Source organism: Haemaphysalis longicornis, unplaced genomic scaffold (assembly GCF_048455015.1).
Source record: "Haemaphysalis longicornis isolate Haplotype H1 unplaced genomic scaffold, Haemaphysalis longicornis Haplotype H1 scaffold_2, whole genome shotgun sequence".
Lineage (NCBI taxonomy): Eukaryota > Metazoa > Arthropoda > Arachnida > Ixodida > Ixodidae > Haemaphysalis > Haemaphysalis longicornis.
The window spans coordinates 16,220,326-16,245,486 of NW_027526295.1; the positions used below are offsets into that span (position 1 = coordinate 16,220,326).

A 25,161-nucleotide genomic window follows, 5' to 3' on the forward strand; every position below is an offset into this window, starting at 1 on the left:
TAGAGGGGAACAGCATCCTGGGAGAACTAAAAAATGGTTTCAGACGAGACAGACGCTTAGAGGACAATTTATTTATCTTAACCCAATGCATGGAGGTGTCACTGGCTCAGGAGCGACCACTATGGATAGCATTTCTCGATATAAAGGGAGCCTACGACAACGTAAATAGAGAACTTCCATGGAGCATACTTGAGCGGGAGGGATTAGGCCAGGACTTTATACAGCTGTTGCAGGGAATGTACAATGAGAGCGAGGTGCAAATTACCTGGGAGGAACAAAGGTGCGCGGAACCGGTAGTCACAAAATAGAGGTTTAAAGCAGGGTTGTCCTCTGTCGCCATTGCGGTTCATGCTGTACATGGCTAGACTAGAAAGAAAGCTCGAAGGCAGTAAAATAGGTTTCAATTTATCTTATAGCTGCAAAGGGCAGAAAGTGGAACAACATATCACGAGACTGATATATGCAGATGACATGTACTACTAGCAGATAGCAAACAGTGTCTGCAACAGCTCACAGATATCTGCGGGGAAGAAGCCACTGAACTGTGCTTAGAGTTTAGTACAGCAAAGTCGGGAGATCTAGTTTTCAATGACAACGCCCGTAACGAATCGGTATTCGTTCAAAAAGCAGCAATATCGCGGGTAACGGAATACAAATATCTGGCCATATGGTTAAACGAAGGTCAGGCGTATCTAAAAACTCATGAACAGCATTTAGGAACGAAGGGCAGAAGAAACGCCTCTATCATGAAGCACAGAGCACTGTGGGGATATAATAGATATGAAGTAGTGAGAGGAATCTGGAAAGGAGTAATGGTACCAGCACTCCCCTTTTCAAACGCAGTAGTGTGTGTCAAGTCAGGGATTCAATCAGGGCTAGAAGTAAATGAGAGGGCCGTAGGTCGATTGGCATTAGGAGCACACAGTAAAACAACAAATGAGGCAGTGCAGGGAGACATGGGATGGGCATCCTTCGAAGTGAGAGAAGCACAGAGTAAAAATATGTTTTGAAGAACGACTTAGAAATATGGATGATCAGAGATGGGCGGCCAAAGTGTTACGGTATCTTTACATGAAAAGCGTGGACACACAATGGAGGAAAAGAACCAGAAGGCTCAGGACAAATATATGAAACCTGGAAGTGCAGGGGAAACGACCATGGCAATAAAAAATGAAGTGAATGAAACAGAAACTATGACCTGGAAAAAGAGGATGGACGCGAAGAAGTCCTTAGAAATCTACAGGATCGGGAAGCAGGAGATCACAAGGGAAAAATTATTCGATAATACCAAATGGAGTTAAGAGGCAAATGCACCAACCAAGGGCGTTTATTCAAAGCGGTCCCAACGTTTCGGAGCCAAATCGGCTCTTTCATCAGGGGTGCTATGTACAGCCGGTAAAACGCTTGTCTATAACAGCGATTTCAAGTTCAACCAGCTACATCCGAAAACTGCCGAAACATATTCGTTCCAAACATGTCGGAGGCAAAAGCGAAGGGCTTAGACTTCAGAATTCCGCAGTAGTTTTATTCAAATCCCGCTCCGGCGGGGCATGATAAGGCTGAGAGTACGAACGCTGTGTTATAGACAAGCCCTTTACCGGCTGTACGACAAGAAGCAGCGGTTATATAGGTGTCTTCTTCTTTTTCTTTTTTCTTACTGGATTCTTGCGCTTGCGCGTCGGAGGCCGTGGGCGTAGATGGTGGGAAGGGCTCCGAGGGATCTGTTCAGGCCTTACCGGTTCCCTTGTATGTGCCAGGACTCAAGATGTTCACTACCAAAGGGAGTGCATTGCTTTTTGAAGCCCGAGCGGGTTGCTTGCGGACAAAAGCGCTTATCCGCAAGCCGGTACAGGAAGAACTATGCGCAGGCTGCGGTAATGAGCCAGAAACCATGCGACATATTGTAACGGAGTGAAAAAGTATCCGTCCAGTCCTCAGTGATGGAGCCATCCAGCTTCCGGAAGCCCTTGACTTTACGTTTAGCGGAAAAGTGAACTGGACAGCAGTAAAGGTTAGTAAAAAAAGGTTAGAATGTTGATGGGAAAAGAGCAGAGAACAATCTGGGAAGACATGCGAACAAAGAAGTCTGGCTAGCACAAAAATTTTGTAAAAGTATTTGCTTTTTATTTTGATATTATTTTTTATTTATTTTGTTTGTATTTTTTGGCGAGGTGATTCTACAGTAGCTTTGCGACTAAGGCCGCTGTGGAACGCCACCCCTTCACAAAGGCGAAGCCACTAAGCATCATCATCTTTAATCAAAACAGGTCACGGCAGATGTCTTGGTCACCGATCGCTGAAACGACAATTATCGCCAAAATAAAGCTCCACATGCGAAAAAGGGGATGATAGTGTGGTGAAAAGTTGTGTAAGGGATGGTCATTCGCAGTTGTACAGATAGCGGCGATCAAATATTCGCCACAATACTAATCCTAAAGTTCCCAAAACCGAAGCTGACCCGAGCAACGCCGAGCCCGCTGGCTTGGGCGATAGTTCTTGCGGCCGCCGCCGCTCACGAACTCAGTCCACGTTTAGCGCTGCATGTCGTCACGTGGAAAAAAAACGCATCTTGGCGTCGTCGTCGATTTGCTCGCACAGGCTACCACGAGCAGTACTTCGCATTCCGCGAGCTTGCCATAGCACAACTTGGGCGAGGTCAGCGATGGGCAGTTTTCGGCTCCAGTGCAAGAGAACACCATGCGTCGGCCACGAACTGAAGAGCAAAGACGTCGAGCACTCAAAGTGCCCAAAGTTTATAAGCATTTCTCACACAGGTACACCTACGTCTCCTGCCCAAACGAATAGCACCGACAACAGCAGCGCAGGATATCGTTCCCGGTTCCGAAAACGGCTATATGACGTCACCCTGAACCGGCCAGACACGCCGGCCAATGTTTCGTCACGCTGAAAGCGATTTCGGTAGTGCTGCCGATTTGTGGGAGCTCGTGGCCGGGACAATCAAAATCGATTTTACATGTGATTTCGGCCTCGGATCGCTGCAAAAATTTCTGTGAGGCATCTGCACAAACTACTGAAGCCAATTATATCATTTTTTAGACGTCAAAATTTGTTGTCAGTACTCCTTTAATAAACCATATCGGGAGACTGAGATCATGTTTCCAAACAAATGTATTTACATCGCGAACAAAGGCACTTTCAGAGCTACGTTTTGCGTAGCGTTTGCAACGTTTTTTTTTGTGTGTGTGTGAACAAGCTTTTGAAATCTCATCATTCATTAGTCTGGAAAAGTTATTCACGAGAATGTTCATGATAAACCACAGCACGTGGTTGAAAACTAGCTTCCTGGTGTGTCCGTCGTCGTATGTGTCATAATCTGACGGCTCGTCATGGGTCAGGAGCTCCGCGATGAGGTCTGTAATAATTTAGCACTGGTTCGATAGCTTCAAGAACACTTCATCTTGTGATAATTGCTCCACGATGGCTAGGTTAGGTTAGGTTATGCGCGACAGCATTTGCAACTGATATGGCTGGATATGCAAGGTCTGCTTGATCCCTCGCTCTGATGGGACATAATGCTTTTCTACCTGATTTAGTGCCAGTGGTTGGCTGCATTTCTCCCACTTCTGCTTGTTTGTTCGTCAACGTACGAAGTCCGTCACTTGCATCTTCGGGCTGGAAGTGCAGCTCGCAGACCATGAAGAAAACGAGTCCTCGTTTAAATTAACCTTTTTCGGGTGCGCCGTACGCAGACTTCCAATATGTGCTTTTTGAAGGCGAAGCGTTGCGTGCGCTTGACTGCGTTCGGAAGCGCAGAGAAAATTCTGCAGGATAACATACCGTGGAGTACTGCTAAGGACATCTCTTGTGAATAGCGCAAACACATTTCAGTTCAGTTCATTTTATTCACTAAAAAACACCTAGATAGATATACATAGATTCCTGGGCTAAAAGTGGTTAAAAACAACTGAGCTGCACTGCGTGCACTAAAAAACCACTTCCCAACCAATTCCAGTGAGCTCATCTGGACACCCGCTCACGCTTCCACGGAGGGAAATGAATACGCCCACCAACAAGCCAGCGCCTTTACCCCTCTGGCTATGGAGGCGCAAGAAGACAGTCAACCGCTTGTCACGTTCAGGGATATAACCCAGCATTATCGCCTTCCTCCCCTTACCCTGACCTTTTTAGAGAACAAAAAACTACCCTACGGCTCATACAATGCGGCTCCTTCCCACACACGACGCGTCTTCACTTAATGCACCCGAATCGCTACGCCGCTGAATGTAAATTCAGCTCAGAAGTAGGAACACTCAGCCGCATAATCGGGGTGTGCTACTCTAGCCCTGAGCACCCTCTTCTCTTCCCGTTAGCTACCCAACAAGCGCAATGGGAGACGCTGCTGTCCAGTCCCTCTGCGCCTACCCTGCCTCAGCTGGTTGACAGCACAGGCGGCGCGGACTGCATATGGGCTCCAGTGCAGGAACTAAGACCCCAAGGAACCAGTCCCCTGCGCCGCCCTCTGGGCCGTTCAGAAATCTGAATAAAAGTATTTCCCTTCCTCCACCACCACCACCTCCCCCTGCTCCTCATCCGTCTAGGCCGCCGATCTCGTCGCTTCCGTTGCCTGCGGCAGAGACGGAGAAGTGACATGGTGTAACAGCGGGTTTCAGCTTCATTTAATGTTATAAAAACAGACTTTCCACTTATGTGCTACGCCAGTACAACTCAACCAACCACTGTTCATGCATCATGCGTTGATTTCACCTTAGCAAAGAATATCTCTTTGAAGTAATGCAGATATTACTGCAGATTCGAAGATAATGCAGATTCGAAGATATGAAGTTATTACCCGTGACCCATTTCTATAAATCCTCACTTCTCAAACGCTACCAAACCAATGTAAAAAGAAATAACAACGTGCTATGCAGTATTTCCAAACTTCAGCCTAAAATGTACCCGCGAAATATTCGCCGAGTTGACCGCCGGCTAATACCGAAGAACCGAACGAATTACGGTGAACAAATGCTACGGTATCAGTTGCCATTTCATTTGAACAATGTATCATGTATATAATACTGTTCATGTATCATCCGTTTTATGTATGTGAATTTTATGATGTACCGTGTGTGTGAATTTTATGATGTGCTGAATGTGTGAATTTTATGAAGTACCATGACTGCTAATCAACCAGGTGTTGTAAATTTTATGCCTGTTCTGGTTGCATCTGCTTTGTATAGGGGCCGTGGACCCTGTCAAGCCCTTTCTGAGGCTTTTTGTTCACGGTCCTCAGCACTTTGTGTTTGAATAAACTGATTTGATAATAAAGGGTGTGGCTAAGTGCATTTCACTTGTATCTGCCATGGTTTCACTATTTGTAGATCCACGAGAAGGAATTTAAGTGGCGTCGCATGGGTAATCGTTTCGGGGGCCGTTTACAGCTTTGCTTTCCAACCACATTCGCAGGGTGGATTGGCGCGAATTTTTTTATCAGATCACGGATTTCATTTCGGAGTGCGCGCTCTACCACTTCCCGCGAGCTGTTTATCTCCTGACGAAGTCCTGCGATTTTCGCGATTTTGCTTCGCTTCGTATATCTTTCATTTTTGTGGAATCCTTGGACAAGTTTCCAATGGCAGCCAATATACAACAGACAAAATATAGCAAAGCTTGGCAGCGGCGACAGCGTGATCACGAACCAAGGCACCGACTCGTTAGCACTAACCTGCGCAAACAGGCAGACCAGCGTACTCAGTCGAGGTTCGTTCCAGCTGCCGGCGCCGCCAAATGGAGCTCCGATGCAGTGGACGTCCACTTTTGTAGCTGCCTTATCTCCGTATGCGATGCTGCAGATGACGTAGATTGAAGACTCCGCCCGCTGACAGTGACGCCTGCCTGTGTTCGTTGGTCGGGGTCCCGCAACGTAACGGCACGTTCTGCGTAGTTCCTCTTCTCGGGGAAATCCAAAAACGGGCTAGTTTCACGTGTGGTGTCATAATTTCCACGGCACTGAGGGACGCAGGCGGCATGTGGCGAATTCAATACAAGGGTGTTGCTTCCATTTCTATCCATCGCTACAGCATGGCCTGCATTCACCATTAAAAAAAGCCAGCTGTCAGGAAACCCGCGCTACCACACTACAATGTACATGCACGTGCACCCACTTACACCAGCAGCAAACTGATGTGAACGGTGTGCTGCGGCACTACTTCTACTCCGCAGTAAAATATAGTGCGCTCTCACTACAGCGTTTTCCCGCTACATGACTGCATTGTGTTAATATATCACTGCCATGTGAGCAATGCTTACACACCGACAGAAAGAATTGCTCGATCTTATTGAAATCACACCACAAATCATACCAAAAACAAATTTTTGTGGTATTGTGCCTCTATCTAGTAGAACGCCATGAAAACAGGCGGAGGAGGAGGATGCAAAACGTTTATTGAGCAAAACAAAAAGTGGTGGGTGGCCTCCTCAGTTCAGGAGGCCGCGCGCCGCCGCTGGTCGCGTGGCCCGCTGGATCAGTCTGAGCTGCTCCTGCAGGTTCGAGCTAGTCAACGCGCATTCCCACTGCTCGTGGGTAGGGGAAGAGAGAGAAACAGGGTGTTGAGGGCACAGGAAGACGAGGTGGGCAGCGGTGGCTGGAACTTGACAGTCCGGGCAGTTGTACTCGAAGCGGGAGGGGGAGATGTGGGAGAAGATGGTGGAGTTATATTATGTGCCAGTTTGCAGTCTGCGCCAGATTCGTGATTCTTCGACGCAGAGGGAAACATGGCGGCGAAAAATTATTTCCACGTCTATTTCCTCGCACGTCGCTCCGCTGCCTCCATCACCTCAACGGCAGAAGCCGCTGCCACTCCGTGTCGTCACCAGTTCTCCGGCTTGCAGTCTAGAGGTATTGCGTTAATACGTCCCTCGTCCTTCCCAGCCTTGGTTCCTGTCGCTTTCTTTTTGCCGCCATGTAACAGTACTGACCCGAAGAGGTCAGAGCAAGGTTGTTCTAACGTACCACCCGCGCCTGGTTCCACCGGCGTCCACCGAATACGCGCAGGTAGAAGACGTGCCAGCGTGTCTTGTTTCAGTGTGTTTGGTCTCCCGCAGGTACAGCACGAAGCTGTGCTTGGACCACGTGCTGGTCGGGCCGGCCGGCGGCGACCGCGGGTTGCTGGAGCAGCTGGACGAGCTGAGCAGCGGCTGGCACCTGGATAGCGGCCAGCAGACGCCCGCCTGGCAGGAAGCCGTGCGCGCCGAGACGCCGCACCTCCTCTCCCTGCACTACGATCCCGTGCAGGTGTGCGCTGGAGGATTTCTGCGTTTGTTTCGGGACACCCACTTCTGTCGTACTGTTGACACGGGTTGTGTGTCCGTTAGCAGCCGCGCCTTAATGCGTGCAACGTGAGTGCTCTAAAAAACGACGTATTCAAATATCATTGTTATTTCTATCACAGTTAGTCTCGTCCTAATCAAGAACTCATATTACAATGCCTTCTTCATTTTCCGAGTTCAAACCCCTAGAGAAAACAAAAGTTTGTTTTATTCCAAAGATTAGGTGTTTCATAGTACCCCAAGCGCTTTCCCAGAAGCCAATGATGCTTTACTCACTGAGAAATAAGAAAATTTTAAATTTCTCGCTAAATTGCACATTTCGTGACGTGAACAATGCCGTCATACGGGCCGGTCCGTGAAACACATACTTAGTATGTCGACTCCATATAGCACCCACGCGCGGAAGTCAGACAGGAACCGGAACGCGTGCCGAAACTGAGACGGTGGCCATTTTAAAATTACTAGTAAAACCTAGTGCACCCGCAGCCCTAGTCATGGAATCGCCTGATCCGGAGGACAAAACTCTCGCCGAGGAGCTCGGGCTTGCATTTAACAACCTCACACCACTTGAACGCCCAATTCTTCTAAGTGCACGAGCTGCAGGAGTTGTGGGGTACGCGGATGGGCCGGAAAGTGACCATTCTCCAATAGCCATAACAGACGAACGCCCTGCCGTCGGCACCGCTGCCTCGTCAGCCCCGTCGCTACGGACGAATACAGACTGGTACGCATGTGCCGTATTTTTATTACGGTTAATAATACTTCAATTTCAGTAGCAGTATCGCTTATGCCAGTTGGCCGGTGTCGTGTATGGAAAGCCGTTCGCGCGAGCTCTCTGCTCCGACCAGAAAGATACGCTCGTCCATGCGCGGTGCGTACGGTATTTTTTTTTTCCAAGCTCAGAGCCCTTTGACGGTGATTTGACGAGTCGGCGACGAGCGCCAGCATGTCCCAGGAGTGAGCTAACGTAAGGGCCCCTGCCGTAATCACTTCATCGGAAATGAAGCGAGCACACCCATACTTCCTTTAGCTCCCTTTCTCCTCCATTTGCAAAGTTCACAAAACGTAGCCACTTGCTTCGTCGAGGTTCGTCGTTGGGCAGCACATGAAAGGAGATCTCACTGGCGGGGATGTCCCACTCCCTCGACGATTTGCCCGTACTACATGGGCATTTCAAAACGCAGCAACAAAATTTCATTGTAAAGTACTCGAACAAACTGAAGTTTTCAGTGGTTGTAAACTGGAAACGAGCTCGTAACAACAGCAGCAAGCCAACACCATTCCGAAACTTCTGCGACGACTGGCACTATCTCGTCGCTGCTTGCTGTTCCTTACTACACTCCTTTCTATTTTAGGGGCGAAGCTCCTTAGGGCGTGGGTCTGTCCATCCTCGACGTATGTATGTAGCCACCTCTAGTTTAATTCTTGGATTGTTTACTAGATGGCGTGGCTACCTCTAGTTTAGTTCTTGGATTGTTTACTAGATGGCGGTACTTGTATATGATAAAAAGATGCGCTTGGATTGTTTACTAGATGGCGTGGCTACCTCTAGTTTAGTTCTTGGATTGTTTACTAGATGGCGGGGAGCGTTGTAATAAAATCCGTTCGCTGTTGGCGCGCGCTCGGAGCCGCCCGATGGATAAGGCTGCAGATGTGCGAGCCCGCGAGGCAGAAGCGCTCCGTGAAGCTGCGCGACGCCGCCGCCAAGATCCTGCCGTACGAGAGCGGGAGGCCGAAGCGTGTCGTCTGGCTGCGCGACGACGCCGCCAAGATCCCAGCGTTCGAGAACGAAAGGCCCAAGCGTCACGGCAACGGCGCGAGGACCCTGCCGTACGCGAAGCGGCACGGCTGCGGCGCGAAGAGGATCTCCAAAACGTCAGAGAACGGGAAGCGGCGAGAAAGCGCGCGTATCGGCAGGCAGACCCCGATGCAGTGAGAGCTCGTGAGGCGTCTGCAAAACGCATCAGGCGAGCTCAGCCCCAAGGTGCCGACGCGCGGTTTAAGCGAGACTTTCTAGACGTTACGTTCGGACACAGATGTAGTGGGCGAACTTTCACTGAAGAGTCACGGTTTTACCGATGATTTCCCCTCAGGAGCTTCGCCCACTCATCATCATTCACCCCGTGGATATGCTGTGAATTTTTTACCTTTGCTGGTTGGCGATATGACGGCCAACCTCCTGTCAACGGATAAAGATACCAAGCAAGGTTGCGGCTGTACGTGTTGGAACGGTTCGTTGGCCTCGAAGAGCCTGGAACCTGAAAATTCGTCTGCGCGACGGCGACATGACGAGCTCGACCGGCGGTAGTTTCGTACACGTTTGCGTGTTTGTTCGGAACATCAACCGTTTACTCCCCCGTTATTAGTGTCATAAAAGGAATGTGCAGTATGCTTAACGGGCGTATAGCTCACTATGCAAAGTGGTAAGCCCTATCTAACTTGTGTTTGCTTTTGCCGGCCTCCGCCAATCGCAGAGTGTTCTGTTGTGACATCATAGGTTCTGTTGCGGGAAATTAGCTGGTGGGTCGCATGGTCATTCTGTTTTTTCCTATTGATGTAGCTTATTTAAGCGAAGTTTGTGTTAAAAGTGGTGTCAGTCTGGCTCTAACGACGCAATCTTTCGAATGAACCAAACTTGTGTTTTCTCTTCATGGCTCCTTTAAGTGTGTGGTGACTAAGCAAGACAGCAAGAGCTGTGATCGCTGATGGAAATGAAGCATGCGGGTATGGTCTAATGACTGCGTTCACTGGTACGGCAGTCGTGTCAGATTCTTTTACACTGGCAACCAGCCGGCAGCCGAGTGCAGGAAATACACGAAGCGAAGACGAACCCAGAGAATTCGTGAGGCACGCGCGCTCGTTCGCAGCGGCGCGCCCTCTCCCCGGTGCGTACTACACATCCCCCCTCTTCGGAGGCGTTGTGCTTGAACGCAGGTCGTAAGTTGTCGGCGAAGTTCGTTGCGCTGACATCACGCAGCGTCCGCCGCGCGTGTGCACGTGGGGAGTGTTCGGGCATCCTGGCTCTGGCGCACGTGACTGGAGGAATTGTGCGTTACGGTCATCGGCTGCGATGTCTTGTACGGCCGGGGCGAATGTTTTCTCGGGTGGTATTTGGGTCACACGCGTTCGGTTTCGCCTTAGCTCCCCCGCATGGGTAGCAAGCCAATACGACCGCGGTGTTCCTGCTGCTTTCGATATTTTGCCCGGGCGTTGACAGTCTACGATATGGACGTCCTTGTTGGTCGAAAGAGTAGGGAGTAGGCGAACTCCGTGGTGCGGCCGAAATGGTGTTTTTGAGCCACCTTGAGTACTTTTGCTTTGGCTCGGAGCTCGGTCTGATTTATGAGATTGGGCTCGAGCTGTTTGCCTGCCGTATGAGCTTGACTCGTGAGGAGTCGACCCATGAGTAATTCCGTGGGGTGTTACGAATGAGCCCGCCACTGGGCTTTGTTTCAATACTCCTGGGCTGTGCGGCGAAGCCTCCACTACGTGCGCCTTTTAAGCAGGCCCCCTTTGTCGGGGACTCACGCTTGCAGCAAGCTCCGACGTGCCTGGATCTCTGGCGCCTATCTATCGGCCCGATTCAAACCGACGTTGGCAGACGAGGCACGCTTCAACTTGCCCCAAATGCGCTGAAGCCCCGCGTCCGCTGCGAAGACCTCCTCTCTCACATCTCTCGGACCCCTAAGCGAAATGATGCCGTATTTTAATGTATTTTGAATGCATTTAATACATATAATTTCTTTGTATTTATTCCGCATTATTTTGTCCACATTTCATATGCATTTTGAATAGATTTAAAGTATATTTAAAATGTACCTCCAGAAATACATAGAGAGTTTTGAAAATATATATTTACTGCATTTTAAATGCGTTAAAAATTCCCAGAAAATGCAATTTTAAATACGTGCAAAATGCATTAGTAATGCACAGAAAATAGCGCTTCAAATATACTCTAAATGTGTTACTAGTGTATAGTAAATAAAACCCTAAATACATTGAGAGAAGTCATTACAATGTGTCTTATAGGGAATTGTTAACGTTCAACTAGAAAATATCATTTTGTGGTTTCGAAAAGTTCAATAGGCTCTAGCTCAAAGATATGCTCCATTGTGAAAATGTACACCGGCCATGCTCCGAATGCGGGCAAGCAAATCACTGAAAAGAACAGGATGTATGCGCACAGATTGGCAGTTTGAAAGTTGTTTATTGTACACCTCAGCCAAGAGGCCAATTTCGTCATTACTAAGCAGGAGGAATGAATGCCTTTCAGCCACCTCTGTAGCCAGCGCAGATGCAGCGTTGTGCATCAGAGTCCTGGTACTTCGGATTCTCCCACGCGGGAAAATTCGCCAGCACCTGCAATGAAAAGAAAACAGGGGAAAATATTAGGGAAACACTTCTTTTTAAATGCAAATACATGATAAATTAGTCGGGCCTTTTCTCTAGCCGTGCCAACGTTCTTCGTGAGCAAGAATTTCTTAGTTACTCCTTTCAAAAAAAAAAAAAACGCCATGAAAACGATGCCCCGTTCAAAGACGTAAGACAATGTTTGTAATGTTAAGCATAGTTTATAGTGTCATACGACATTGGATCTTCAATACCATTATAAAGAATGGCTGGTGGGTGGGGCGGAGGTTTATGTTCGGACGTTGTGTAGGGTACGAAAATTAACAAAAACAGACACAGCTAAGATAACAAGGTTACCAAACATGTAACAGAGTTCTTAGCGTAACGCTACTTCTCTTACTTAGGCGCTTGAGTTAACTTGAAATGGTGGCCATTCTAGTTTTTCAACTAAGTTGGACAAAACTGGCCGTACCCCACAGGAAGCTAATCAAATAAGATGAGTAGTAATCATAGTAACTATAATAATTGTTGTGTGTTCCGTTTTTTGGCGTCACCTTCTTCGGAGATTACATTCTAAAAAAACAGTGCGCAGCTAAACAGTTTAAAAATGCATGGGCAGGATTGCAGTATAAGGCTAACATAAAAGTCATTAGATTGGCGTGTGAACTCAAAAATGCCTTCGAAGGAACGACAATGTAAGTCTGTGTCAAAACAAGACAAGAAAAAGTAAAAGCCGTCCGTAAAATTACAAGCTCTGATATGGTACGCACCTAATCGAAGCGATTAAAACAAGCACAGCAAGAAAAAGTCCATTTTTGCTTATACACATGTAATTTTCTTGCTCTTCGCCGCACAACACCGGTAATTTTATACTTTTTGCGGACAGAGACAACGTAATCATTTATTCGGGAGCAACGCGGAAAATAATTTTAAATGCTCGCGTCTTGAACATACAAAAAGCAGATAAACACCTGTTAGCGTCAGGGACCACCAAGTAAAAAGTAGTGGCTTCATTAATACTCGAGACACCTAAACGAAACTCGTTTAAGTACACCTTTTAGACGCAAATAAGCAATTGCGGCTGCTAAACACACACAACCGCCAAGCAGCCCAAGCGAACCCAATCTAGACTTGCTGCTTTGTTGTGCCTTTGGGCACATTTTTAAATTCTCACTCGACCACGAGCGTCCGAAGGGCCCCTCGGAACGCGCACACGTGGTAATGAATGCACTACGAAATGAATACAGCAAGGAGCGAAAAATTTGTTTGGAAACACAAAAGGGGAAGGGTGGAACGTCGTGAAGTTTCAGGAAATTTTGGGGAAGAGATGGACCAAACAAAAAAATTTCCCGCGTATTTGCTTCTTTCGTTGCAAATGTCGTCAAAAGACGATAGCCTTTATCGACTTTTGCCAAGTAAATGCCTCCCTTCGCTTTACCGCTCACCTCTCATGTTGTTCCTCTTGCGTCGCGCTCCTCCCAAGGTAAAGACACCAAAGGTTTGCTTAAATCATTTTAAATTTCCCGCGTTCCACTGCTCCAAACCGGGTGTGTCGATGCGAACGCCGCCGTACGGCGAAGATGCGCGTTAATCGAGGCACCCTACTTCAACGTTTATAGAACCGCGTTTCCCTACTCCACGTGCGTTGCAAGCAGAACGTGGAAACTATCTAGTGGAACCTTGCGTAACTGTTGCCGGTTGATTTCTTAAAATGGCGCCAGAAGCTATAGTGGCGGTGGCGACAGCAGGCGACGGCGGAGTGAATTCTTTTTCTGCAGTTGATGAAGTATTTAATTTCGCAAAAGTCACGCATGTTTGAATTTTTATGAAGGAACACTGCCAATATCACTTCTGTATTGATTTGTTGTCTCATATTTGCCTAATGTCTTGTTCTTCTTCAACAATGTTGACAAGTATGAACATTACACACGACCAAGACGGGTAGATTTAGCTGTGACTATATAAGACTATTGCGCAGGCATTCTTTTGCTTTGGCCGGGTGGCTGAATCGAGTCACAGACAGACAGACGGACAGACAGACATACAGACAGACCAAAATTTCTGGGTTTAAGGAGCCCAAGAAAGACTATCGTCTTTAAAAGAGACGAACACGGCCGTAGGGCGACCAGTACTGGGAAGCGAGGGGTATCGCGCGGGGAACTGGTTGCCTCCCTCGCAGTCCCCCTCCCCGCCCTTCTTCCTTTTCCGTCCTTCCTTTGCTGGTTCTTGGTTCTGGGTGGCGGTAGGAACGGAAACTAATTTTACCTTACCTACGAGTCTGCGACTCTCAAACACTTTATCTTATTATAAGTTCCTGGGCATGAATAAGTCCCTCGCTACAGCCACTGCACTGAAGATTACGTGGGTTGCTTTTAACACTTTTTGTTACTTCCAAACAGACGGCATAAACTCTCTCATGGCTTTAGTTGACAGAATGGCGACATGCGACCGACAAAAATCGCGAAGGCTACTCGGCTTCTCGCCGTATGGCCCGGCCATGCGCATCAATCGGATGCATGTATGCCACAAACTGGGTTCCTTCCCTGTACGGCGGCTGCTGTGAACATGCGCAGCTGTGAGCGGCTGCTGCGAACAAAAAACAACAACAAAAAAAAGAAAGCTGCGTCACTTGATACACTTCGGTAATTTCTCAAGCGCGTAAACATGGACGGCAGACTTTCTGTGAACAAGCTGTACTTAAAACGTTCCTGGCTGTTAATGTTCACTGCAAGTGTTAGTCCTCAATGAGCTCAGAACGGAATAACCCGATCTACAAGGAAACTCGTAGCAACAGTCCCCCGGCCACTCAGCGGGACCCGAGCTAAAAATTAGGCGCAAAAAGGAAACCACTAAAATGCGTTATTTTACGTCTTCTTGCTGCCGTTGATTTGTGAGTACATGCCCTTGCACGGAGTAGTTACGGTAGGAAATCTTGCTCGCAGGTGGAGGTAAGCTTAGCAACCACGTGCGGAGTTCATAAAGGGCGTTAACACTCTTCGATTGCAAGACAAACATACGTCAATTAATTGTTGTGCGACACCGTACACGCAAATAGCCGAAAAATCGTGCCTACCTTGTATAGACGGTAATCCTGAGCCACACGCCACTACAACGCGCCGTCCAAGCAGAGACTGCGTCCGCACGACGACCGCGCGTTGAGGAGTTCTACAACTTGTAACACCACAAGGCAGCCCAAAGAAGGGCAGCGAGGCCGACAAAAGGTGAGGGAGGGGTGCGCCGCTGAACTCGCGCCGCAGGTACCGGGCACTGGGGAGGAGGTAGTGAGCGGCAGTGAGAGGCGTCCAACTGCTCGCCCTCGCAAGCGAGCCAGCGTTGTCTATCAAGGCCAATATTTTTCAGAAAAAAGAAAATTTTCAAAGCTTCCACAGCGATACCGTCGTAACAACGCGGGCAAAGTGCAAGTATTTTCATACATATATGTAGTCGTTGAAGTACATGTTTTTGCTTTGCCGATTGCGCTAAAACCCCGCCGCTTACATATTTGTACGCCGAGTTTCTAGCGAATACGCAGAGTTTATTTGTATGCCTGCCTTGTACAGCGCAGTAAGCGAAAGTATCTCCTTGAGTTTCTTTTATTATAAGTAAACACCGAGGAAAAAACTCGCAGTGGGTTTATTCATCGAGATGTATTTTCTCCGGCACTTCAGATATGCTTTACGCGAATCTTACGATTCAGCAACTGAAGCAGCGCCTGTAGTAAACTCGAAATGCATTTCGGCAAAGCTTTTTAATACATTTAAAATGTATTTTCAATAAATATTTTTGCTGCATTGAGAGTGTATTTCTACCCTGTTCATTCTAAAAACGTAAAACGCATTTGAAATACATTTCGAATATATTCGCAGTATATGTCTATGCTTCAGCATAATTTTAAAGTATACTCAGAGTGCTGCTCTAAGTGTAGTTAGGTAAGCGTATTTTTATCATATTTACAGTACACTTACGTCGTGATCGTTTGGTGGGAAGAAATACATTTTCAATATATTCTGAATGCCTTAAGCGCACATTCGTGAGCTTCAGTGCAATATTAAACTATTTGGAGGTTACTTAAAAGCATTACATTTTCCCCGAATTTGTAATAATGTATTTTCAATATTTACTAAAAATTGAGAAAATGCAATTTTTAATGCATTAGAAATACGTGTACAAATACAAAGCATATTTGAAGTGCACTTCAAGCATACTCATACGTATTTCAAACGTATTACTTTCGCTAAGGGACTCAGCGTGCGCTGCTACTACCAACTGCTCACGAACTCTGGGAAGAGTGTTGTGTGGGTCTGTGGCGTTAGTGTCGGGTGCACAATCTAGAGGGAACGCTTGTTTTGACCGTTAGCGCTTTGGGTATAAATAAGACCCCCAAGTGCATTAGTTCATTCCTATTTGAGCAGTGAATCAGTGCTGTCACTCTGCTCGAGTTCTGTAGTGTAACCTTGCCCGTCGGGGCATTGTTATTTGGCTTCGACTCATCTCTCGCTATGAAGTAAATAAGTTACGTTTTTCCTACGGCTTCTCGACTTCTTCACGGCTGCAACGTTGGCTGGCCGTTCGCTTCAAACCATGCTACCACAGGCATGTCGGAGGCGACGGAGCTCGGCACAAGTAGGCCTTCCCGCTTGCAGCAACTGGTTGTCAGCGTTACGATGACAACGTCGCAACATGGCTATAGCAGTTTGGGAGCGGCGTTGAGCGGTAGGCGAGAAGCGTTTCGCACGGGTCGTTTCTGTTTTTCATGGTGCGGCGGAAATTTCCTGGCGGGCTAAATTCCGCAAAAGGTGACAATTTCATGCACGCAAACTGAGGCCTGTTGTCGGAGATAACGGTCTCAGAAATTCGACATCAACTTGCAATGTGCGATGACCGAGCCATACGACGGAGATTCGAGGCACGCCATCTCTGGGTACCTGGAGTAGTAGTCTGTTATTACTTGCCACCAGTGGTTGTCGCAGTAGAAAAGGTCCATTGCAAGCCTCTCCCATGGTGGGCTGGGGGCACTGTTGGTATCACGGGGAGGTTTCTGTTCTGGTGGTATTACAGACATTGCACACAGTTGCTGATGATCCGCTGTATGTCGTCTCCTATGCCTGGCCATTAGCCTGATTCTTTGGCTCGTGCTCTGGTTTTAGTTGCGCCGAGGTGACCCGTGTACAGGTCGGGCAGAATGGCTCGCCGTAGAACGTCGGGCATGATTATTCTGCTCCCAAACATGAGTATCTTGTCTGCAACTCCTATCATGTGGCGTTCCTTCCAGAACTGCTTGAGTGCCTTTCCTAGATCGCGGCGAGAATGTGGCCAACAATATGTGCTGTGTTTAGCAAGTTTCTGGCAGACGCTGTCCCGTTGCTACTCCTTGATGATTGCTTCGAGGCTTCCTGGTGTAGTCTGTTTCGTTGAAGCAACAAAGCTCACATAAGACTCTACTTCAGCAGATAAGTCGTCTTCGCGTGATGGGTGAGCGAGAACGGGAGTCAGCCGGAATCAGGTCTTTCCCAGGGATCTATTGTAGCGACGAAGTTTTGCCTATAACTGACGCTACGGTAGCATTATGATCGGCGGGAAAGAAGTCAACGAGTCAAAGGTTTTAAGGTTAACTGTTGTACTTTACTGATGACCCTGGCTGATCTTTAACACTTGCGAATTTGAACGAATACACTTATGACACCAAATCATAAAAACAGTCGAGAGGCTGGGTGGTGAAGGTCTCCCGGCGGAAGGCCCCGGCGACGGGCGGCAGCGTTTCTGAAGGTAGTCCTGGTGCAGGCCGCCCTCTCCGTGAACCCGGCGGAGAGGATTGATGTTTTCTTCAAATGGACCCGTGGGAAAAAAAACGCATTCTGGCCTCACTTTCTGCAGCCCATCGGGGAGACGCTTCTTTATACCAATGATCCATGTTCCCACCAAAAAATTAAATAATTGATAATGAAAAATGAAATAAATAAATGAAAATAAATAAATGAAAAATGAAATAAAAAATAATGAAATGAAAAAATGAAACACAAAGTTCGAACTCGAAAACGCACGCTTTTAGAATTATTGACGTAAAAACAGTAGTCCAGAGAAAACAGACTTAAGTAAACCGTGGAAAAGACAGAAAGGTCGTTTATACTACACCGAGGACCCGGAGCCCAAAAGAGGCCAGCGGAGACGCGACGGGGGGAGGGGGGGTGGGTAACGCCACGGTCGTGATGAAACCCAAGCTGGGCCGATGGCTCCTGGAACAGCCGCGTCTTCCGGCCTTGTGGCCGGCGCACAAACACAAGCCGCATGCCTTTCTTACAAAAACAGGGCCTTGGCGGCCGAAGAAGTGAAAGGAAAAAATCTTGGTTGATCCTTCGTTTATAGAAATCGGTAAACACGAAAATGAAATGTACCATCACAGGAGCATTTCAATGTTGTTGTTGCTGTTGTTGGTAAACTTTTTTGACACACAAAAACAAAGGAAAAGGCCCCCAATTACGGGGTTCTGAAAGGGAAAAACATATCTATACAGACGGGAGAACCTGATGAACGGGAGCCATCAAAGCTGGCCACCAGGCCACCCGGTCTGTTCCCCCTGGATGCGCGAGCCAGTCTTGATGAGAAGAAGGAGTAGGTGAAAGTGATTTAAGATGACTTGCGAGTGATGGTTGCCAATCAGAACAGTCCCAAAGAACATGCGGCGTATTTGGAAAGCCAGAACACTTAGACCTACGTGCAGCGCTGCGATGGCCTTGTAGTCGACGTAGTATGTGTGGGGTTGGAACGCTGTCCGTTTGAGCTTACCGGATAAGGCAAGCATCTGCCTCGGGTAACAGGTTAGAAGGAGACGGGAAGAGTCTGCCTATCCCAGACTAACTGTTGCACAGTCTGGCGTCGATCGAGACGGGCTTGTCGCGCTTGCGTGGGTGGGTGGAAAGGGCCAGGGCGTCTCCGAGTCTCCCGGTTGGGACGGAGCACGGGAGAGCTGATGCGCCAGCTCGTTGCCCGTAACGCCTGCATGATCAGGAACCCAGTCAAGCACGTAGCTAGTAGCAGTGTCTTTGGCCAGATGAGTGTGGAGTGTACGCATCATATTGTCGCGAAGACAAGAACGATGCAGTTGTCTTGAATGAGAAACACGTTTATTGGAGCGAACTTGTGCTCCCCAAACAACTCAAAAGAATACAGAGGCGGCGAAGCAGCGGTCAACAAAGTGACTTGCACAGGCGAGTGTCGTCGAATCGAATGCTCCGGCGTCCGCACTGCAGGCTTTTTATCTTTCGGCGCGCGTGGTTCTCGAAACGTCGATTCACATCGAGAACATAGTAGATCCAAGAAGATTATTCTGGGCTGTTCACGTTAGATCGGAATGCTCTCCCTATCACGACAGATACCACATGCGGCACAGAAAGAAAGAATGGAACACGCGCTTCCCTTGGCGCAGAGATAACACAGACCGGCGCAGCCGGGCGGTAAAAGCAAAACAAATAAACAAACCCAATGTATGGTTCGCGGCATTACCCCCCCTCTAAGAGTGCATCGACCCGATGCTAACATAAGCGACAGTCCGAAAATAAAAATAAAATTCGTTATCGTCCGTAGAAAAATTTTAAGCGAACCACGTGAACGACTTCGGGCCGCGTGCGTCGTCGTTATGTTCCGGAATCACCATCGGGGATCACCTCGTAGGTAAGTTGGCCGACACGTCGTAGAATCTGGTAGGGTCCGAAATACCGTCGCAGGAGCTTATCACTGAGTCCGCGTCGTCGGATGGGAGTCCAAACCCACACACGATCCCCTGGTTGGTACTCGGCGTCTCGGCGTCGGAGGTTGTAGCGGCCCGCATCCACCAGCTGCTGGTCCGTTATACGAACTCGAGCGAGCTGGCGGGCCTCCTCCGCACGTTGAAGATATCCGTGGACGTCGGCGTTGAGGTCGTCGTCTTCTACGTGCGGAAGCATGGCGTCGAGCATCGTAGTTGGCCTTCTACCGTAGACAAGCTCGAACGGCGTCAGCTGCGTCGTCTCCTGGATAGCCGTGTTGTACGCAAACGTGACATACGGGAGCACTTCGTCCCAAGTCTTATGTTCAACGTCAACGTACATTGACAGCATATCTGCGATTGTCTTGTTCAGACGTTCTGTAAGTCCGTTCGTTTGGTGGTACGCCGTCGTTCTTCGGTGATCCGTGTTGCTGTAGCGTAATACTCCTTGCATCAGCTCCGCAGTAAATGCCGTTCCGCGGTCGGTGATTAGGACTTCCGGGGCTCCATGTCGCAGCACAACTTGGCTTATAAAGAACTTTGCCACTTCTTGTGCAGTCCCCCTCGGAAGAGCGGCGGTCTCCGCATAGCGCGTCATGTAGTCTGTCGCTACGACAATCCACTTGTTCTGTGATCGTGACGTAGGGAACGGGCCTAAAAGGTCCATTCCAATCTGTTGAAATGGTCTCGATGGGACGGCGATCGGTTGCAGAAGTCCGGCGGGTCTTGTCGGCGGCTTTTTTCGTCGCTGGCAGTCAGGGCAGCTCCGGACGTAGTGGGTGACGTCAGAGGTAAGGCCGGGCCAGTAGTACCTCGCCTTGATTTTTCCAATAGTGCGCGCTGTGCCGAGATGTCCGGAAGACGGGTCGTCGTGGCACGCTTCCAAAATTTCGTCACGAAGGTCCGCGGGGATGACGAGAAGGTAATTCGCTCTTGTTCCGGGGCTGAAATTCTTCTTTACGAGGACGGAGTTTCTCAGGCTGAATGCTGGTAAGCTGCGTTTCAAGGTCCTCGGAACGGCAACGTTGCATCCCTCTAGGTACTCGATTATGACGCGTAAGTCGGGGTCGGCACGCTGCTGGGCTGCTAGGTCGCTCTCCGTCACGATCCCGATGAACGCGCTGTCTTCGTCAGCGTCTTGTGGTGGTGGGTCGACGGGGGCGCGGGACAGGCAGTCGGCGTCGGAGTGTTTCCTGCCGGATTTATAAACGACTGTAACGTCGAACTCCTGCAGGCGCAAGCTCCACCGCCCAAGACGGCCAGAGGGGTCCTTCAAATTGGCGAGCCAACACAGCGCATGGTGGTCTGTTACAACCTTGAATGGCCTTCCATGCACGTATGGACGAAATTTTGAAATCGCCCATATAATAGCCAGGCACTCTTTCTCAGAGGCAGAATAGTTTTTCTCCTCCTTCGACAGACCACGGCTGGCATAGGCGATTACCCTTTCGCAGCCGCTTTGCTTTTGGACAAGGACGGCACCCAAGCCTATATCACTGGCGTCCGTGTGCATTTCCGTTTCGGCATTTTCGTCGAAATGAGCGAGCACGGGCGGTCTTTGCAGGCGTTTTTGCAGCTCGCAGAATGCTTTTTCTTAGTCGTTTCCCGAGCTGAAAGGGGTGCTATCTTTTGTCAAGCGCGTGAGTGGCTCTGCAATGCGTGCGAAGTTTGCGACGAAGCGCCGGTAGTATGCGCACAGCCCGAGAAATCTTCGCACGCCTTTCTTGTCTTTCGGCCTTGGGAAGTTCGCAATGGCTGAAGTTTTTGCCGGGTCAGGTAGGACTCCCCCGGCGTTGACGACGTGGCCCAAGAACTTGAGTTCCCCGTATGCGAAACGGCACTTTTCAGGCTTCAGCGTCAACCCCGACGTACGAATGGCCTCGAGTACAGACTCCAACCTTGCAAGGTGTTCGTCGAAAGTCCGGGCGAATACCACTACGTCGTCGAGGTATACGAGGCAGGTGTGCCACTTAAGGCCTGCTAGCACATTGTCCATGACTCTGAAACGTCGCTGGTGCTGTGCACGGCCCAAACGGCATCACCTTGAACTCGTATAGGCCGTCTGGGATTATAAATGCAGTCTTCTCTCGGTCTCTCTCGTCTACTTCAATTTGCCAGTAGCCAGTCTTCAGGTCCATCGATGAGAAGTACTTCGCGTGGCAGAGGTGGTCGAGGGCGTCGTCGATTCGGGGGAGGGGGTACACGTCCTTTTTCGTGATTTTGTTCAGTCGCCGGTAGTCAACACAAAACCTTAATGTGCTGTCTTTTTTCTTTACGAGTACGACGGGCGCAGCCCAGGGGCTTTTCGAGGGCTGTATAATGTCGTCGCTCAGCATGTCGTCGACTTGAGTCCGGATGGCTTCCCGTTCGTGTGAAGAGACGCGGTACGGTGACTGTCGGGTGGGTCGGGCTCCATCTTCGGTTATTATTCGGTGCTTCGCTAGAGGGGTCTGACGTAGTTTTGCGCTCGACGAAAAACATTCGCTATAGCGACGCAGCAAAGCCAATAACTTGTTCCGTTGTTCTTGCGGTAGCGCCGGATTCACGTCGAAAGGCTGCGGGAGCTTGAAGGTTTCTACGGGTGTGCGTTCAAAGTCTGCGACCGCGATCACGTCACTTGCTTCTTGCGCTTCTTCGAGGAATGCAATTGCCGCGCCCTTGTTTAAATGCTGGTACTCCTCGGTGAAATTCGTAACCAAAATGTGGGATTGGTGTTCCTTGAAGCGCGCAATGCCTCTTGCGACCGACACACCATGGTTGAGAAGCACCCTTTGATCGGTGTCTACGATAGCGTCGACGTCAGGAGCAGCATCTTCACAGTAGACTGCGACCATCAAGCTTGCGCGGGGTGGCAGGGTGACATGATCATCGGCAATCCTTACAGCAGCACGTCGTTCGGGGTTCGGTTCCGGTGTCATGGAGTGATTGGGGGAAAAAGTTATTGACTTGGTCTGCAGATCGATTATTGCACCGTTGTCCATCAAAAAGTCAATTCCAAGAATTACGTCGCGGGAGCAGTTAGGCAGAATGACGAACGCCGCAGGGTACGTTGTGCCGTCTATGGTGACGCGCGATGTGCACGTTCCACTTGGCGTCACGAGGTGGCCTCCTGCTGTGCGTATGTGCGGACCGTCCCATCTGGTCATAACTTTCTTCAGTTTAGACGCAAATGGTCCGCTCATTACCGAATAGTCAGCTCCCGTGTCTACGAGGGCGAATACGTCAAAGCCGTCGATGGACACCTTGACGTCAGATGCAGTCTTCCTCGAGTTCCGGGTTCGTCGGGGCGTCGTATCTCTGCTTGTACGTGTTGCCGGTCGGGCACTGTGCATCGTCGTTGTCGTCGTCTTCTCAACGGACGTCTCGGTCAGGTCGGGTACGCGTCGCGCCGTGTAGCTGTCGTCGTGTTCAGGAGTCTCGTTAGGGCTAGGTCGGGTCGTCGGGTTGAGGGCATGTCGTGAATGATGGTCTTCAGCGAGTCGCTGCGTCGTTGGAGGGTTTTCATTTTTCTGCCGTTGTGCAACTTTACCTCCCGAAGTTGCTGCTTTTAGTTTCCCCCGCGTGGGCTGGGGGACCTTCCACGTGAGAAGTCAGCAGTGCTGCGGCGGTTCGGTGACTGATACGGGTGGGGCGACGGTGAACGGTTGAAGCGGGCTGGTCCTCGGTTGGTGTTGGAGAGGTATTCTTCGATCTCAGCAGGGCGCTGGCCGTATCCGGGGCGTGGGGCGTCGACGGAGAACCCTCGCAAACCGAGCCTCTTGTAGGGACAGCGACAGTAGATGTGGTCGGCCTCTCCGCAGTGGTAGCACAGCGGGCGATTATCGGGCGTTCGCCACACGTCGGTCTTCCTTGGCGTCTGGTATTGGTCTACAAGGCGTCGGGCGGGCGGCATTGGACGGCGGTATGGCTCGGCCTCTTGACGACGGGTTGGAGCAGGGCGGGGTTGACGAACAGCCGAGGAGTAGGTCATGGCTTATGGTTCGCGGGGTGCTTCCGATGGCGTAGAAATTCCCAGTGCGTTTTGGACTTCTTCTCGGATTACGTTGGTCAGGGAAGCCACTTGAGGTTGCGGCGTCGTTGGAAAAAGCTTCCGAAGCTCCTCCCTGACCACTGCTCGGATGGTCTCTCGCAATGTATCGGAGCTTCCATTTGCGGCACCGATGGTCTCCGAGAACAGCGCGTTGACAGGGCGGTCGTACTGCCTCGTTCGAATTTCTAGCGTCTTCTCCATCGCGGCCGCCTCAGACGCGAATTCCGCCACTGTCTTCGGAGGGTTACGGACTAGACAAGCAAAAAGCTCTTGCTTCACTCCTCGCATTAGAAACCTGAGCTTCTTTTCCTCGGTCATTTCAGGGTCCGCACGACGAAAAAGTCGCTTCATGTCCTCAACGAAAATCATGACTCCTTCGTTGGGGTGCTGCGTTCGAGTTTCAAGCAAAAGCGCAGCTTGCTCTTTTCTCACCACGGTAGTGAAAGTCTTAAGGAACTCCCTTTTGAAGTGAGTCCAGTCGGTCAAACAGCTCTCATGGTTCTCGAACCAAGTTCGAGCAGCATCTTCTAAGTAAAAGAAGACATGCCGGAAAGTTTCTTCGTCGTCCCACCTGTTGAAGATGCGGACGCGCTCCAGCTTCTCCAACCAATCTTCGGGGTCTTCAGCGGGGGCTCCCCTGAACGATGGCGGTTCTCGGGGCTGCTGCAGGATGATTGGCGACGTTGTTTCTTGCACCATGGTGTTGGTTGCAGCGTTCCTTCTCTTGGGCCCTTCTGGCAGAAGACCGAACTCGGGTAGCAATCCTTGCAGTCGGGGGCTTTCTCTGGTTGGACTGGCTTGGCGGCTTCGAGATGTCGTAGAGGGCATAAAGACTTAGTACCCAGCACCTCCACCAGATGTCGCGAAGACAAGAACGATGCAGTTGTCTTGAATGAGAAACACGTTTATTGGAGCGAACTTGTGCTCCCCAAACAACTCAAAAGAATACAGAGGCGGCGAAGCAGCGGTCAACAAAGTGACTTGCACAGGCGAGTGTCGTCGAATCGAATGCTCCGGCGCCCGCACTGCAGGCTTTTTATCTTTCGGCGCGCGTGGTTCTCGAAACGTCGATTCACATCGAGAACCTAGTAGATCCAAGAAGATTATTCTGGGCTGTTCACGTTAGATCGGAATGCTGTCGCTATCACGACAGATAACACATGCGGCACAGAAAGAAAGAATGGAACACGCGCTTCCCTTGGCGCAGAGATAAGCAAAACACAAAAGCAAAACACAAATAAACAAACCCAATGTATGGTTCGCGGCAATATTGATGGGAAGCGTCTGCTCCTGGAACAAGCGGAGAGCATCCTGACTGTGGCTGAGGACCATGTGGTTACCAGGAGTGGCTAAGGATAGGATTGCGTCAGTTACAGTGATGCCAATTTAGCGGATTTTCCGCTCAATCTGGCGGATTTCATTTTGTTTTGACGGGAAAAATTTAGTCTAGCGGCTAGTGAATTTTTTGACGGGCCATTTTCATACATAGCGGATTTCTGGCGAATACTTCACGCAGTGCACCGATTCAAAATCGCCCTGTAAGAAAGACCTTATGACTTTGCTTTCAAGCTTGGTTAAAAAAGTCGTAATTCCGACAGAGCAGATTGACGTTCTGACGTGCAGACTTGAGGACCACTTGAACCCCAAGCCATATCTTGGCTACCTGTTTGAGACGTACGTTGACAACGTCAAAGCTCAGAAGACCGACGGGTTCTCTCCCGCAGATGAAGCTGTGATGCGAGAAAGCTGCATA

The 25,161-nt window shown here is 49.5% G+C and overlaps 1 protein-coding gene across 1 annotated transcript in view; it reads left to right on the top strand.

The window, feature by feature from the left end:
• The window catches only part of LOC144168770 (pecanex-like protein 4), a 473,206-nt gene that overhangs the window by 421,585 nt on the left and 26,460 nt on the right, over nt 1-25,161 (top strand). The window contains exon 18 of the mRNA XM_077697735.1: nt 7,063-7,252. Coding sequence (XP_077553861.1) covers nt 7,063-7,252 — 190 coding nt within the window. The remainder of the gene's footprint in view (nt 1-7,062; nt 7,253-25,161) is intronic.